The sequence below is a fragment of the Puma concolor genome, chromosome C1 (assembly GCF_028749965.1).
Source record: "Puma concolor isolate L17-30 chromosome C1, mPumCon1.1.hap2, whole genome shotgun sequence".
In the NCBI taxonomy this organism is placed as follows: Eukaryota; Metazoa; Chordata; class Mammalia; order Carnivora; family Felidae; genus Puma; species Puma concolor.
Window position 1 is genome coordinate 196,500,261 of NC_141674.1, and position 18,227 is coordinate 196,518,487.

The 18,227-nt window shown below is 32.4% G+C and overlaps 1 protein-coding gene across 10 annotated transcripts in view; it reads right to left on the reverse strand.

The window, feature by feature from the left end:
- Positions 1–18,227, reverse strand: part of KANSL1L (KAT8 regulatory NSL complex subunit 1 like) — a 133,331-nt gene that overhangs the window by 16,198 nt on the left and 98,906 nt on the right. For 7 of the 10 annotated variants that reach the window (XM_086719517.1, XM_086719520.1, XM_086719518.1 and 4 more), the window contains 3 exons: positions 7,693–7,839; positions 5,643–5,808; positions 2,891–2,998 (listed from right to left, as the gene is read on the reverse strand). In XM_086719517.1, coding sequence (XP_086575643.1) covers positions 2,891–2,998; positions 5,643–5,808; positions 7,693–7,839 — 421 coding nt within the window. The remainder of the gene's footprint in view (positions 1–2,890; positions 2,999–5,642; positions 5,809–7,692; positions 7,840–18,227) is intronic. The other 3 variants (XM_086719523.1, XM_025933678.2, XM_025933677.2) reach the window with 1 other exon arrangement.

Genomic DNA, 18,227 nt, shown 5'->3' on the forward strand with positions numbered 1-18,227 from the left:
GTAGTTTAACTTATTTTTCAAATTTGATAATTCACAAATTATTTTTTCAGATGGTTGCCTAACACTCTTCTAATTAGAGATAATATCATTTGACTATTCCCTAGCTATTAGAGCTGGTTGTTGTTAATCATGATATTTCTATTATGGTCATTCTTAAAATGATCATCTTCATGCATACATATTTTCTTTTTTAAAGATCAGTCTAAGGAAAAATTTCAAGTAGTAGAATTATATCATGAAAAATTACCTGCACATAACCTATATTTTCCTGCATTTCTTTAGATTTTTCTCCCCTAAGCATAGGCAACTGCTGCTTGTCCTTAGTGCTTTCCACTTATTTTTTTTAACTTTTTACCATGGAAAAATTTCAACAAACACAAATGAGGAAGAGAAGAATGAACTCCCCTGTGCCTATATTCATAACCAATGATTACAAACTGGTGACCAATCTTGTTTCATCTTTTTCCCCACCAACTTTTTTTTTGCTGGCCTATTTTAAAGCAAATCCTGGACTGCCTATCTTCTATCTTGTCATCGACGTATGTGTGAGCTTGAATTTCTAACAAACAGATAAAAAGTGTGTGTGTGTTTATGTAATTACTACATGCATTACTACACATGCATGCTACATCTAACAAAATTAATTCACTAATACTCAACAGCCTGCATGTTCAAATTTCAAATTTTTATTATCTCAAAAATTTTGTGTGGTCGTACAGGTGACTTGTTCAAATCAGGATCCCCAAAAGGCCCACATGTTACATTTGGTTGAAAGAAGAATGAACATTTTTATATGGTTATAATCAGACCATACACAGAAGTAAAACTTTTTTGTCCTTTTCTATCACTTAACATTCTTTAATGTTTCCATCCTTACATGAACTTTTAAGATATTTTTAAAAGCTGTATGTCCCACTGTGTTGGTTAATCACATCTCAATTATGCTCTGTTTCCAATTTCCCATTAACACAAATAGTGTTTAAAATGAATATATTTGTAAATATAAATGAATATATTTGTATTTAGCATTAGACTAGGTTATTAGAAATGGATGTATTGGGTCAGAAAACAGAGTTAGCAGTTTAGTAAACATTAATTGTAAGCAAGTGAACAAGTAAACAGTGTTTTTCTTCAATGAGTTTATTTTAAAAAATAGGTAGTTTAAGGGCGTTGTCATTCATTTCCCAATACTTTCCAAAAGGTTTGTATTCTTAATGCTACCTAAAATATTTGAGGGTCCTGTTTTTACTACACACAGTCTTGCCAGAATTGATGATTATAATGTTTAAATGTCTTAATGTAATCAGAAGATAGTAAATGTTTAGCATGGTGTCTGCACATAAGCACTCAGTATATGTTACTTATGATTATCATTTTCATTATTATCATCATTAAATACATCTAGTTTTTCTTATAATTCTTTTAAGACATCATTTTTAACATTTAACTCTTTAATCCATCTGGAATGTATTTAACGTTCACCCATCTTAAATTTATTTTAATGTGCTGTATGTGGTAGAGATCTCAATTGTTTCCCCAAAATCATTGTTTAATTCACTGATTACAAAGGAAACTTAGTTGTTTAAAACATGAATTCTTTGAGCCTGATTGTTTGGATTTGAATCCTGGCCCTATCACTTACCCAAATGTGACTTTGAGAAAACTAGTCAAGGAGAAAAACAATAGTGTTACTCACTTTACATGTTAAAATACTGTCTTCTGACAGGAACAGGGTATTTCTATTTAGGCACATCATCTTGCATTCCTCAATAAAACTTTGGAAGTTTTCTTTCGTGTAGACCCTTACAAATTTAATTAATCCTAGATAGTTTATATTTTCATTGTCAATATCTCAAAAATTCCTTTACATATTGTAAATGGTTATTATTGGTATTTATAAAAGCTGCTGATTTCTATAAATATATTTTAAATTCCTATACTTTTTCAGACTCCCAATTTTAACAGGCATTCAGTTGATTCTTGAGTTTTTGAGGTAGATGATTATTTCATCTAGAAAGAATTTATCTCAGTTTGTATGAATTTTCTGATGTTAGAAAGATTTCAGCCTTGTAGATGGTCAAAATATGTTGATGTTTCTCTTCTTGTTTCCAAGCATAGGCAATGTCCCTGCCCCCATTCATAATACTGAAAACAATTTCATTTTAATTCTTCAAGTTTTATTTTGTAATTTTAGTGTTTTATTTCAAGTTCTTGAAACCAACTAGAATTTATTCTGATACATGGTATGAAATAAGTACGTAAACAAAATTTCCCCCCAAAGACTAACAATACTAAAATATTGTTTACTGAATAGTTCTCCACATTCTCATGAATTTACAATTCTTCCCTTACATTATAAAGTATAAGCTATATAGTCTGCTTCATGGATTTACTTTCCTAATTGTATGCAAAATCTATGCTAATAATTATTACATATTTTTGTCATGTTTCCATATGTGGTTGAGATGGATTCTCTGAATACTTTTTCCAGCAGTTACTTTGTATTTCCCCATTTATTCTTCCCAGTGGGCTTTCCAATTATTTTGTTAAAATAACCAAATCTATTAGAACTTCAAGTTATAAACCAATAGGAAGAACTGATATCCTTATTAATCTTGTCTAGGAATGCTGTTTCTCTAAGTGTATTTAGATTTCCTTTTATATTTACTAATAACATTTCATAATTTTCATTCAGTATCACATTTCTTCTTAAGATCACTCCTGTGTATTTTCTATTTGTGTGTGTGTGGTAATTTGTAAAAAGTGAATATTAAAAATTAAGGATTTAGATTTGTTCTTCTGTTAAATTTTATTTCCTTAGAAAGCAAAAACAGTGAAAATCGGAAAGATGTAAAACATATATAAAGTACAAGATTTGTAAATGACATACCAGGTGATGGAGATATGACACAGTCTCCTACTAATTTATTTTCAGCAAGATCTCCTTTTATTTCAGTCTTTTTTAGCAATGTTTCAAAGTGAAAATGAAGAGGCACATCTGGCAAAATAAAGTAAAAGTACTTTGAGTGAATACCACTCTTTACGGACTCTAATATTAAGATTGCTTTCTTTCTCTAAGTAGCACATAAGCTTAGAAAAATAAGCAAAAGCTTAAAATGTCACAACTATCAGAAGTGGCAAAATACTCTTTCCAAGCATACAGAGAGAAATTTGGAAATTACTGATTATATGCTGTAAATAAACAAAAACTCTGATGATGAACAAGTTCATAAACCAAAATAATAAGATGATAGAAATTATTAGTATTAGTAAGTAGTATTCATAGATGAAACAAATGCAGCCAAAGGTCTTGAATAAAACAGAGCAAAACCCGGCCACCTAAGTTCATTCCACCCACCCCCACAAACTTGACATTTGAAATAATGAGGTTTCTAAAAGATACATAATTTTAATTACTTGAGGGAAAACCACTGTAATTCAGATGCAACATTTTATAAAAATACCAAGGTTCACATTCCCTTAGTTTACTAGTATTGTGAATGACAAAATACACTTTTACATACAGACTAGTTCCTTTCCTTCAAATAGAGACTTAAGATGTTCAATTCACTATATATTCTATATTCTCACAACCAAAAGAGGAGCTAAATAATAAAGTAGATGTGCTTCACATTTTTTTTTCAATCAAGAACGCTAAAATAAAGCATTTAATAGAGACACGTAAACTGCTTCCTAAGAAACAAATATTTCATAAAGCAGTTGATGTATTTAAAGTTTTGCTACTGAAAAAAGAAAACTAATTACAAACATATAAATCAGAACAGACCTAGAATGAGTCTGGACTTTAAACAAAGAAGTACCTCTTTCTTAAACGCTGTATATTAATAACAGATCCATACTCAAGTGTGGGGAAAAAAAAATATGTTCATGAGTTTCAACATGGAATCTGTCCCAAGGGACAGAACAGAGGTAGGAAAGATTTCAATCCTAGCACTATATACTATGATCATACAAAAACTACATAACGAAATGAAACTAAGAATACAAATTAAATATGCTACTTATACATTTTAGGAATCCAATGGTTTCCAATTACCAAAAAATAAGCTTATTTCTCTGAAGAAGTATCACTTATTTTTATAAAGAAAATATCACCTATTCTACCACTGTTCATCATGAGTTGTGAGAAAACTAGGGTTAGGCCCTTGTTCCATCCATATATCTTTCTTAGTGCCTACCCTGTGACTTTGGGCTTCTATAAAAATATATCATAACACTGTAGTACATCAATCAGTTTACATTTCAGTTTTCTTAAACTAGAATGCAAGTACCTTGAGGGATTTATTTGTATTTATACTCCTAATACCTACTTAGTACCTAGTAAGCAGTAGGTACTTAATCTTTATTAAATGAATGCAAGAAGAAATGAATAACACTAACTGGCAGGTGAGGAAGTTAATCTTAACTTATTGGAGGGGACCTAAGAGGATTAAAATGAAGGATAATTCTATCAGCTCTCAGGGGTGTATCATCAGAGAAACAAATGTACTATGAGAAAACAGACAGTAAAGAGTAAAGGTTAGGAGTGTAGCTCTGAAGTATGACTACTCACATCAAATCCTGCCTCCATTATTTACTAGCTGTATAATCTTGGAATAGTAATTTAAAATCTCTTAGCTTCAATTTTCTTGTATGTAAGATAAAGAGGACAACTATGTATTCTCGTAGGGTTGTTGAAAGAATTAAGACAATGTAATGTGCTTATGGGTATGCTAAGCCCAAATGTTGGCTGATTATTGGTGTATTTATTATTGTTTCTATCATTAAGTTTTCCTCAAAGATGGAATAACACAGCTCCTGCCAGAAACTTACTTCAAAGTATTATGTAGCTAAGAAACCACTCAAATACTGGTAAAAACAAAACACAAACAAACAAACAAAAACTAAGATTCAGGAATCAGGGCAGGAACAGGTACAAGAAATAGTGTTTTGTGAAGACGAGCCATCCGTGGATGATTAAAACTGAAAACTGAAAAGGAAACACAAAAGCCCATTTGAGACGTCTTCCCATACAGAGAAGAACCTGAAATAACCAGTGTGAAGAATGTTTCCTTTCTTACCCTAAATATTTACTTCAGTTCAATACAGAAACAACTGGAATGGTTCCAACAAAAATCAAGAACTAGAAACCTAAAAGGAGGTGGGACTGTATGTGCCTCATTTACTCAGTTACGGATTATAGATTTTCTTGAGGTTCAAAAATTAGCTATACCTAAAGACGGACAATTTTCTTCTCTTGGGAAACTCATGCTGATTATAAACAGAGGAATATTATATGGCAGAGAAAATTCCATGCAGAATAACACATGAGAAAAAGAACACTGACTTCCTGACAACCATTTCAACAGCATAGTCAAGTTATCAATAAAATTCTAAAAATTTAACCCTGAAAAGATCAAAAGCTAGTCTGTAATCAATGTAAATCAAAACAGTTTCCAAGGAATTAAAGAATCAACTTGCAAAGATAGAACATTAACTCAGGATTAATTCCTCTATGAAAACTTTAATTCTAATATCTAGTGACAAAATAATTGATACAATTTTGATTCCATATATCCATAGGATTACCTTTCACCATAGAAATATGCAGTTACTTAGAAATTTTTTATAAGTGGACTTACCTGACGGCAATGATAGGACAGAATGGAAAGAAGAGTCCAATTCTGATACATGCTCTCTTAATATCTGAGATTTTGAATTGTGTTCACAGCTACTCCAAGTTGAAGCTGATTGCAAACAAGGCATTTGCGTCGTATTTAAAAATGTTGTTTCTTTTGAAGGCAAAGTCTGCAAGGGAAAAGAAAGACTTCATTTTTGCTTAAAAACTGAATCACTCAGAGAGGATATAATAGTTATCAAGTACAGTATCTAAATGACACAAGAAAGTTCTAGTTTACTAAGTCACCTTGGAGAAAGAACTTGAAAATGACAAAGGGATATACTCTTTGTCATTTATTCAAGGTCATAAACATGAGAGTTCACTAATCCCTTTTCAGTTTTTCAAAAGGAAGAGCAAAGTCTTCCTTTACCTTACAAAATCACAATAAGGAAAAATAAGTGTGAAGAACTTTGGGTTAAAAGACAATGGCCAGGGGTGCCTGGGTGGCTTAGTAGATTAAGCATCAGACTTCAGCTCAGGTCATGATCTCACAGTTTGTGGGTTCAAGCCCCGTGTCAGGCTCTGTGCTGACAGCTCAGAGCCTGGAGCCTGCTTCGGATTCTGTGTCTCCCTCTCTCTCTGCCCTTCCCCCACTCATATTCTGTCTCTCTCTCAAAAATAAATATTTAAAAAAAAATTAAAAACATAAATACAAGACAATGGCTACATTCCACATTAGTGACAACTGTAACTGATGGTGAGCAGGTGCTATGTTAGGATTAAGAATTGTGCATACTGTTTTCCTCATTGCAATCTGTTACAATCAATGAATGAAACTGGATTCTCTGTCTTAAATTCCAATGCAAGAAAATATCTACACTGGAATAACTGTGAAGTACTATGAGCATTGTACTTTTTACATTAGGTAAAATTTGACTTAAAACATTAAAAGAATATGTATAAAACACACAATATGTTACACGAGTTTGCATTTCTAAAAATAAAGATTTGAGTCCAGGAATCTTAGGAAAACCATGTTGCTAAACCAAAAAAAGTTATCTTAGTACATTAAGAAGTACATATTCTGTTTAAAATCTGGATTTTAAATTCTTTTTTCTGGTTATAAAATTAGTAAAGCAAAGATCTATAAAATAGAGAAAATATTTTTACAGTCGAGCTCACCTGTACTCCTTCCTTCACTCTTAACCTCTATTATCCCCTATAATAACATTTGGACTCATTGTGTTTTTTAATGTAATTGATATTTAAAATGCTAATAAGAGATCTTTAGATGCTATTTTTAAACACTTTTATTTTATAAACTTACATGAGGTTTGTCAACTTTCTTGAGTTTCTTAGCTAACCTTGGCATTTTCTACGTTTCCATAGCACCTTAGGCACATCTATCTCTACCACAGCATTCAACTAGACTTTTTATGGACTATTATTAGCTCCTTGGAAGGTTGGGAGTATAATTTGTTCAATGCTGTATTCCCAGAATCTGACACAGTCCCTGACATATGGTTGAAACCTGAATGCTAACCAACTGCATTTTATTTTATTTGCTTTAATAAAAATTAAGTGAATGCAAATTCTCAAATGCATATATGCCTGAGACTATTTCACTGGGGAAAAAATAGTTCCTGTTAACATATGCTAAAATTTATCATGCAGTGACTTCTGTTTACATTCCATTAGCCAAGACCTAGGTCACAGAGTCATACCTAGCTGCAAGGAAGGTTAAGAAATGCAGTCATTCTGGGAGGTCAAGTAAATCGATGGGTTTTTATACAAAAGATATAATATGTTTATACATGATTATAATAATGTGAGTTGTTTCCAAGATTTATTCTAATGATATGTGTATATTTATGGGAACAACTGCTGTTCTTTATCTTTACAGGATACACTGATACTTTGGACTCACTCTAGAATTATTTGTCCTTTTATGCTGTACTTCAGAAAGATATAAAAAAATCTTTGAAATTACAAAGAAAAAAGGGTGCTAACCTCCCTTTTCCTTATATGGATAGAGCATTATGAACAAAAGGTGATAAAATCTGAATATTTACCATATAATTAGTTTTTTCTTGAATTTTTTCCAACTCCAGGAAACCCATTAGCCAATTTGAAACTATCCTAAATAATTTTGGAGACAAGTGAGGGGCATCTAGGAAAAGGCCTTTTTGTTCCCTGCAGAGAAAGTGAAGCCCAGGAGGCTGAAAAGAAATGGATGGAAAAATAAGAGAAAAACCAGGAGATTCTTGCCAATAAAAACTCAAATGTTTAGAGGGTATGATCGATAGTTCCATATGCTGCAGAAGATTCAAGCAAAACAAAGCCAAAAAGTATCCACTAAACTTCTTAGCTTTAATAATGAAAAATTTCATATACATAAAAATATATAATTTATAGGGAAGGCATAAAATAAAATATTAGAAGGACACCTATACTTACCGTCCTATTTCAAGAAACAGAACAATACCAATTATGCCTTCTCCTCCTACTCCACCCTCATTAGCCTGCAGCAGATATTGCTACTTTCCTCCAATACCTCTGCTTTTTGTCTGTTGTAGAACTGCTGATTTTCAGCTAGGCACATTTCTCAAGCCTCTGTGGATCTAAAAAATTACTTAAATTCTAGCCAGAAGTCATGTGTGCAACTTCTGGGAAGTGACCTTTTAGGTCACTCATTTCCTCCATTCCTCCATGTTATACTTGAAACACAGCTGTGGTGCGGAGCTACCATAACCATGTAGATGAGGATAATACAAGATTAAGCAAAAGAGAAGCCTAGCTCCTAGATCACCATGTAGAATGTGGTTGTCATATCTAGGATATTTTCAATCTAAGACAAAGAAATAAACTTGTATCTTGTTTATGTCACTATGTAGGGTTTCTGACAAATGCAGCTGAACCTGTATCTTAACTAATACAATGTGCCTCTTTAACCACATTTTTCTCTTATTATTCCAGGAGTAATTGCTATTCTGAATTTTGATTTTATTATTTCCTTTATAGTTTTTTCACATAAATACATGTAATTCTATATAACTTTTAAAATCTGGATCCTTTGGGACACCGGGGTGGCTCAGTTAGGCATCTGACTTCAATTCAGGTCATGATCTCATGGCTGGTGGGTTCGAGCCTCGAGTCGGCTCTGTGCTGACAGCTCTGTCTCTCAGCTCTCTCTGCCCCTCCCCCTCACCCACTCATCCTCGCTCTGGCGCTCTCTCTCTCTCTCTCTCTCAAAAATAAACATTAAAAATAAAAAAAGATGTACATAATAACCATTAAAAATAAATAAAATCTGCATGCTTTAAAATGTATATAGAAAGTTAAGTGTACTTTCCTGCTGTATTCCCCAACATTATGTGCATACAATTCATCATTCTCTTCTGTTTATAAATATCTAGAATGTTTCTCGTTTTTTACTACTACGAACAATGCTAGTATGAATATCTTATTTGTCTCCTGGCGTATGGGTGTAAGAATTTCTCTAAGAGTATGTACACTGTAAGAAATGGATTTGCTGGGTTAAAGAAACACATGAATGCATACATTCAATTTCACTAAATGATATGTTGTATTACAAAGTAGTTGTAACCAAATTTACACTCCAACAAAGCAGATGCTGGTGCTCACTGCATCAGATTCATGCTAACATGCATACTGTCAGACTTTTTATTTTTGCTAATTTCAGAGCATACACATATTCTCTTATGGTTTAAACTTGCATTGCTCTGTTTACTATTTAAGTTGACCACCTTTTCATTCCTAAAATTGGTCATTCACTTTTCCTTCTTTTGAGAAATACATATTATGATGTTTTTTCTCTAAGAATGTCTTTTTCTTACTGATTTTTAAAGTTTTCTTTACACACTCTAGAAAGTTACAAATCCTTTGAAGGTTCTATCTATTGCTCCCTGTCTGAGCTTCTCTTTTCACTTTCTTTCTAGTGTCTTTTGATCAACAGATGTTAATTTAAATATTTCCTTTATATAGAGTTTGTACTTTATATCTCTATGAGGAAATCTTTCCCTACCCTGAAGTCAAAGATATTCTTCCACTTTGCTCCCCCTAGTTGTAAGGTTTTTTGCCTTTGTACTTAGATCTTTACTTGAAATTAATTCACATGATGTGAATCCAACCTTAATTTTTTCTTATATGGATCATCAATTTATCCGAACACCTTTTATTGAACATCCTTTCCCAATTGATCTACAATGCTACCTGTTATATACACCACATTCTATATGTGTGTGGTACTATTTCAGGATTTCTAATGTTGTACCATTTGTGTCTATGCTAAATAACCAATGTCTTAATTACTACATGTTTAAGTCTTGACATATGACAATGCAAGTTTCTCCAACTTGTTCCTCAGGGGTATCTTGGCTAATATTGGCTTTCACTCTTCTGCATAAATTTTAAAAAATGCTTAACTTCCAGCAAAAAACTGCAGAGCTCTTCTACAGTGAATCTGTAAATCAACTGGGAGATTTTTTTTTTTTTTTTGACGTCATAATTAAAGGTCATCCAATCCATGACTATGACACACCTCTTCATTTACTTAGGTTCTCTTTAATTTCTTAAAAAAAAATTAATGTTTATTTATTTTTGAGACAGAGAGAGAGCATGAACGGGGGAGGGACAGAGAGAGAGGGAGACACAGAATCCGAAGCAGGTTCCAGGCTCTGAGCTGTCAGCACAGAGCCAGACGCGGGGTTTGAACCCATGGACCTTGAGATCATGACCTGAGCTGAAGCTGGAAGCTCAACCGACTGAGCCACCCAGGCGCCCCTCTTTAATTTCTTTTAATAAAACTTTATAATTTTCTTCTCTAAAAAGTCTTTACATATTTTGCTAGGTGTACTTCTAGGTACTTGAATATTTATTTTTTCAATTGTAAAAGGAATTTAAAAATACAATTGACTTTTATACTTTGAACATATCCCACAATTTGGCTAAACTTTCTTATTCTGATAATATATTTGTAGTTTCTTTTACTTTTCTATTATCCAAACATATTATTTACAAATAGTGACAGTTTAGTTTTTTTCACTCAATTGCAATATCTTTATTATTATTTAGAGGGTTCCAAACATGCTAGATGGGTTCATCAGTTCAGTGATGATTAGAAATGATCAGAGGAGATATTGTTTTGTTCCATATTATAAAAGAAATGCTTTTAATTTCTCAGAATTAAGAATGATATGGATTAAAAGTAATTGTGGGATTTTTCTAGGGGGGTATATTCTTTATCAGAATATATTCCTAGGTTGCCAAAAGTATTTTTTAAATATGTAATGTTGAATTTAATCATTTACTTTTTCTGAATCCATTGAAATAATTACACATGGCTTTTCTTTTTTAATTTAATAATGTGGTGAATTAATGGTGTTAATAAAGTTTTAAATGTAAAACCAACTTTGGATTATTCTTGAGTAAACTTGCTGGGGCTTATCAAATTTTGTTCAAAGAATCAGAAATTGAATTCACTTTCTACACTGTATGTAGAAATTTATTGTATATGTATGTTTGTTTTAGATTTCATTGACACCTATCTTGATTTCTTTGGGATTAATCAAATATTACATTTTCCCCCTCTATTAACTTAAATTTATATAATCTTTTACTTTTTAGTGGTTTCCCTAGAGATTATAATGTGCATTCTTAACTTTTTTGCTTTTAGAGAATAAGACAAATTATTTTCTTACCATTTCCCTGAAAACATTAGAACAGTTTAACTTCATTTACTTTCCTCTTTCTGTATAACTGTTATTTTAATTTTATATATATTCAAAACACTACAATATATTATTAAAATTTATATTACCCATATATTTACCCTTTCTGTTGTTCTTAGCTCTTTCCTACAATTCTGTACTTACAGAATTGTGTTTATAGGATCATGTGTCTTCTTCCTTTGCTATTATTATACTGTAAATTTGCTGACAAATTCTCTCAGCTTTTCTTCTCAGTTTTTATTGCCTGAAACTTTTGTATATCACCAGTTTCAAAGGATTTTTTTGTGATTATAGAATTCTAGGCTGGTTTTCATTTTTTCTTTTAGTATTTTAAGGATGCCTTCAATTCACCTGGCTTCCATTATTTCTGATGAGTAGTTAAGTCTTATTGTTGCCCTGATTTAAAGATAATGTTTTTTTTTACCCTGACTTCTTTTAATATTTTCTCTGTGTCTTCATTTTAGCAGGCTGGCCATAATATGCCTTTATGTAATTTCTATATATTTTTCTTTTTGAGGTTCACAGAACTTCTGGAATCTATAGGATAAGGTCTTTTTTTAGTTTAAGAAATACTACTTCTGCCCTATGCCCTAACATATATGGGTAGATTTTTTTTTCACTGTCACACACTTCTGGTTGTTTAATTCTTTCTTATCTCTGTGCTTCCCACCTTAGTATTTTATATTTAGTTTATTAATCCTGACTTCTCTAATTTGTAATTAAATTCATCTGGTGAGGTATTAAATTTCACATGTTGTATTTTTCAGTTTGAAATGTTCACAGGAGTCTCTTTAAAAAAGTAGATTCCGATTATCTGGTGAAATAGTCTGTTTATTTTTTCTACTTGTTCTCTTTGTTTTAAAACATATGAATCACAGCCATTTTAAAGTTCTGGGCAGCTAAATCCAATATCAGAATCACCTGATAGTCTGATGCTATTGTCTGTTTTTCCTCTTGAAGACTAGTCATGGGGTCCCATCTTTTGTAATACCCAGTAATCTTTAACTGAATGCCAAATGGCTTTTTTTTTTAATCAAACGTCTCCACATGATGTAATCTTTCTGTACAGAGCATTCTCTCTCCCTACTGCTGAGTAGATACAGTGCAGATTTCTTTCCTTTAATCTAATCTGAATGTGTCCTAAGTCTGGGTTTTAGTCCTAGTATGGTTCATAGATCTGATTTGTTTTTAGCCCTTCAAGGTTTTCATCTAAGTGTTTGATGTATTTTATAAAATTTCTCCTGATTATCCTAATTAAATCCTAAGAGTATACTTTAAGCCTCCTGCTCTGTGCATCTGCAGTATTCAGCAAATGTTGAGGAGAACAATGTCAAAATGGTTCTGAAGTAAAATGTGGCCATGTGATTTAGGTCTCCCAAACACCACCAACAGCATCCTCCATAACTATCATCTATGAGCATGTGCACCAAATTTGAAAACTCCTGCCAAAGCTCAGATGAAAGTGGTTGCACAAACCAGCTCCCCTAGGTGTTTCCTCCTCTGAAGACATACATATGTTAGACTTTCTCCTCTAACCTCTATATTTAATTAATCTCTTCTCACATTTTCTGATTCTTTTTACTCTACATGTTTCATTTTGTATAATTTCATTTACATCTATTCCCCAACAACACAATTCTCTCTTCAGGTGTATCTATCCACTTAATCATATTCCTAATTACCTAAATTTATTTTTCTTAGATATATTAAACTTACTTGGTTTTACATTCCGTATATGGTAATTGCAACATCTGAAGTTTGCCAGTCTGGAAATGAGCTTACCTATTTTAAAACCCAATTTTTGTCTTTTTAAATAAATCACATCCAAAGCATAATTTCAGACTTTAACGATATAAAAGGCCTAATTTCTTGTTACGAATTTTATGCATATACTCTATTTTACATTTTTAATCAGAGCCTAAGGCAGACAAAGGCAAGCTCTTTGCATCTCTGTGCAGCAGAGTTAAGTTCTAGCTCACTCATTAACAGAGTGAGTAGCCTTTGAAGGCCCTTAGCGTTATGTAGGATCTCTAATATACCTTCCCCTATCTCTTAGGTTCTAGGCGTCAGCTCCAGTCTATCACAAGACTATTGAACAAAAATTTCTCTCTCTCTCTCTCTCTCTCTCCTTTCTTTCATTTTTAATTCCGTGGCTTTCCATTTTTTCTAATCAGATTAACCATGCATTATATAAAATATCCTTTACATTTTACATTCTAATATTTTCTATCTGGAGGCTTTCCTAAGAACTATTCCACCACATTCCTAGAACAATAAGTTCTGCATTAGATCTGGTAATTCAAAGGTGACTCTGACCTTTAAAACAATATTTCAATAAAATGCTTTTGTTGGTCACCATACTACAGTAGGGTGAAGAATGAAATAAGAAACCAGAGACGTTGCAGTGTTTCTCTAGGAACCCAACATTTGAAAGAGATAAATACAAACACTATCAAATTTATTGTGGAGGAAAGAGATTAAACAATAGCTAAATGAGATATGCTATTTAAAAATAAGTTTTGAAAGGAGAAGAGGTATTTCCATTTCTGTCCATGAATAAGTACAGCTATGGGACTTATACGAAACATTTATGTTTCATATAACACTTTTATGGACATCAAACAACTTGGACAATAGGCAGCAGATGACTGTTATACTTGAGAGACAAAAACAAATGAAGTGATCCTATAAATCTTGAAGCTTTTTGCATGAAGCTATGTTCCTCAGATTTCGGCACATGGAAGGGGGTCCAAGTAGAGCATGACAGTCTACCTGATTTGAAAAGATAGATATTAAAGTTTGGGGAGAAAAAGGTAGCCACCATTTGTAGAAGAAATTGCCCTAAGAGAGGAAGCTATGCAGAGAAAGGGCTCCAGAAATCCACATGGAGTCCTTTTCAATTGTTTGTCAAATAATAATCTACACATGCATATAATGAAGCAACAAAGGCGAGTCTAAGAACAATTAATTTGGTGGGGTGGGTGGGGGAGAGGAAGCAGGAAAAAAGAACAAACAACACATGGGAGAAATAAAAAACAGCAAAATGGTAGATTTAAACCTAACTACATCATAATTACATTAAATATAAATGGTCTAAATACTCCAATTAAAAGGCACAAATTTTCATATTGGATGAAAACAACCTAAACATATACTATCTACAAAAAAACTGCTTTAAATTTAATGTCATAGATAAGTTACAATAAAAAATTATACTACCCAAGCACACTAATCATTAAATTAGTGTCAGTGAAAATAGATTTCAGGATGTGGGCAAACATATAAGAATAAAAGGGTCAAATCATAAAGACATAAAAATAAAATATCTATGTAGGTACTAAACAAACTTCAAAATATCTGAAGCAAAAGCTGAAATAACTAAAAAGAGAAAGAGACAACTCCACCCTTATGACTGGATATTTGAACACAAGTGGGAAGAAAATCAGTAAGTAGATAAAAAAAAAATTGACCATTATTATCAACCAAATAAACCTAATAAACATTTGTAGAAAACTCCATCAAAAAAAAAGAATATACACTCTTTTCAAGTGTGCATGTATTATTCCCCTAGACTATATGACAAGCTATTAAAAAAAACCTCAATTTAAATTAAATTTAAATTAAAACAGGATGCTTTCTACATAAGACCATTCCTTCCAGATCAATAGACAGAGCTGACATACCTAATACATATAAACACAGAGACTCAGGCAAACCATGAAGACAGAGAAATAGGTTTAAAATGGAAGAACAAGACAAAACTTCAGAAAAATAAGTAGATGAAATAGATACAAACAATCATATCTGACAAAGATTTCAAAGTAATGGTCATAAAGATGCTCACCAACTCAAGAATGGATGAATACAGTGAGAATTTCCAGGAGAAGTTAAAAAAAATCAGACCCGAAGAACATAATAACTGAAATGAAAACTATACTAGAGTGAATAAACAAACAGATTAGCAGATGCAAAACAGATCAGCAACCTGGAAGAAAGGAAAGTGGAAATCATCTAAGCTGAACAGCAAAAAGAAAAAAAATAATTAAAAAAAAAAGAAGATAATTTAAGGGACCTCTAAGACAACATTAAGCATACTAACATTTGAATTATATGAAATCCAAAAGGAGGAGAGAGAAAAGGGCAGAAAAATCATCTGAAGAAATGGTAGCTAAATATGTCCTTAACTGAGAGAAGGAAACAGACATATAGACTCAAGAACCAAAGAGAGCCCCAAACAATACGAACTCAAAGAGTTCCACACCAAGACATGTAATTAAAATGGTAAATATTAAAGAAAAGGAGATCATCTAAAAAGCAACAACAGAAAATAACAGTTACATACAAGGAAATATCATGAGACCATTAGTGATTTTTCAGCAGAAAGTTTGCAGGCCAAAAGGGAGTGCCGTGCTATACTTACAATGCTTAAAGAAAAAAACAAAAACAAAAACATACAACCAAGAATACTTTATACAGCCAGACTATCATCCAGAATTGAAGAAGAAATACAGAGAACAAGAGAAGAAATGAACAGGGAAGAACTACAAAAACAACCAGAAAACAATTAATGAAATAGCAGTTAAGTTCAAGCTATCAATAATTATTTTAAATTGAAATGGACTGAATCTTCCAAGCAAAGACATAGATAGGGTAACTGGACAAATTAACAACAACAACAACAACAAAAATCCATCCATTACTGCCTAACCCAGACTCACTTTATACCTAAAGACACATATAGACTGAAAGTGAAGGGATGGAAAAAAAAAATATTCCATTCAAGTGAAGAGGAAAAGAAAGCTGGAGTGGCAATACTTAGACAAAATAGATTTTATTACTTATGTCAGACAACATAGATTTTAAAACAAAGACACTAAAGAGAGACAAGGGCATTACATAATGATAAAGGGATCAATCCAACAAAATGATATAAGACCTGTAAATATGGATGCATTCAACAAAGGAGCACCTAAATATATAAAGCAAATATAAATAGTAATTAAGGGGAAAATTGACAGCAATACAATAGCAGTGTAATACTATTCTTACATAGATGGACAGATCCTCTAAACAGAAAATCAATATGGAAACTGACCCAAATGGCACATTAGATCAGATGGACTATGTGTGTACACACACACACACACACCTACACACACAAAATACTGTCTTCAAAAACAGCAGAACACACATTCTTTTCAAGTACATATGGAACATTCTCCAGGACAGATCACATGTTATACCACAAAACAAATGTCAATAAATTTAAGAAGAATAAAATCCTATCAAGCATGTTTTCCAATGACAATGGTATGAAAATAGAAATCAATTACAAAAAACAAAAAAGGAAAAAACACAAACACATGGAGGCTAAACAACATTCTACTAAATAGCCAATGGGTCAACAAAGAAATCAAACAGAAAATGAAAAAACACCTTGAGACAAATGAAAACACAATGCTCTCAAATCACCAGGACGTAGCAAAAGCAGTTCCAAAAAGGAAGTTTACAGAGACACGGGGCTACTTCAAGAGAAAAGAAAAATTTCAAATAAATAATCTAACCTTACACCTAAAGGAATTAGAAAATAAAGACCAGAGTTAGTAGAACGAAATAAAGATCAGAGCAGCAATAAATGAATTAAATACAAAACAAAACAAAAAAAAAAAGCAAACAATAGAAAAGATGTATGAAACCAGGAGATGATTCTTTGACAAGATAGAATTGATCAACTTTAGCTAGACTCATCAAGAAGAGAGAGGACTCGAAATCAGAAATGGAAGAGAAATTACAACTAACACTAGAGAAACACAAAGGACTATAAGAGACTACTACAATTAGGCCAACAAACTGGACAACCTAGAAGAAATGAAAAAATTCCTAGAAACATACAATCTTCCCAGACTAATCAGAAAGAAATAGAAAATCTAAACAGATCAGTTATTACTAATGAAATTGAATCAGTAATCAAGAAACTTCCAACAAACAAAAGTCCTGGACCAGACAACTTCACAGGTAAATTCTACCAAACATTTAAAGAGTTAATATCTATCCTTCTCAAACTATTTCAAAAAATTGAAGAGAAAGGGATGCCTTCAAATTCACTCTATGAGGCCAGCATTACCCTGATACCAAAACCAGACAAAGACACTACAAAAACATTGCAGGCCAATATCCCTGATGAACACAGATACAAAAGTCTCAACAAAATAGTAGCAAACCAAATTCAACAATACATCAAAAGGATCATTAATCATGATCAAGTAGGATTTATATCAGGGATAAAAGGGTGGTTCAACATTCACAAATCAATGTAATATACCACATTAACAAAATTAAAGATAAAAATCCTTGTGGATCAGTTGGTTAAGTGTACAACTCTTGATTTCAGCTCAGGTCATGATTTCATGATTTGTGACTTTGAACCCCATGCCAGGCTCAACACTGACAGCATGGAGCCTGCTTGGGATTCTCTCTCAAAATAAATAAACTTAAAAAAAAAAATCACATGGAGTGCCTTGGTGGCTCAGTCAGTTAAGTGTCCGACTCTTGGTTTTGGCTAAGGTCATGATCTCACAGTTTTGTGAGTTCAAGCCCTGTGTTGGGCTCTGTGTTGGCAGCATGGAGCCTGCTTAGGATTCTCTCTCTCTGCTTGTTCTCTACTTGCGCTATCTCTGTCTCTCTCAAAATAAATAAAGTTAAAAAAAAAATTTAAATCATATGATAACCTCAATAGATGAAGAAAAAGCCTCTGACACAATTCAGCATCTATTTATTATAAAAATACTCAACAAAGTAGGTATAGAAGGAACATATCTCAGCATAACAAAGCACATACGACAAACGACAGCAAACAT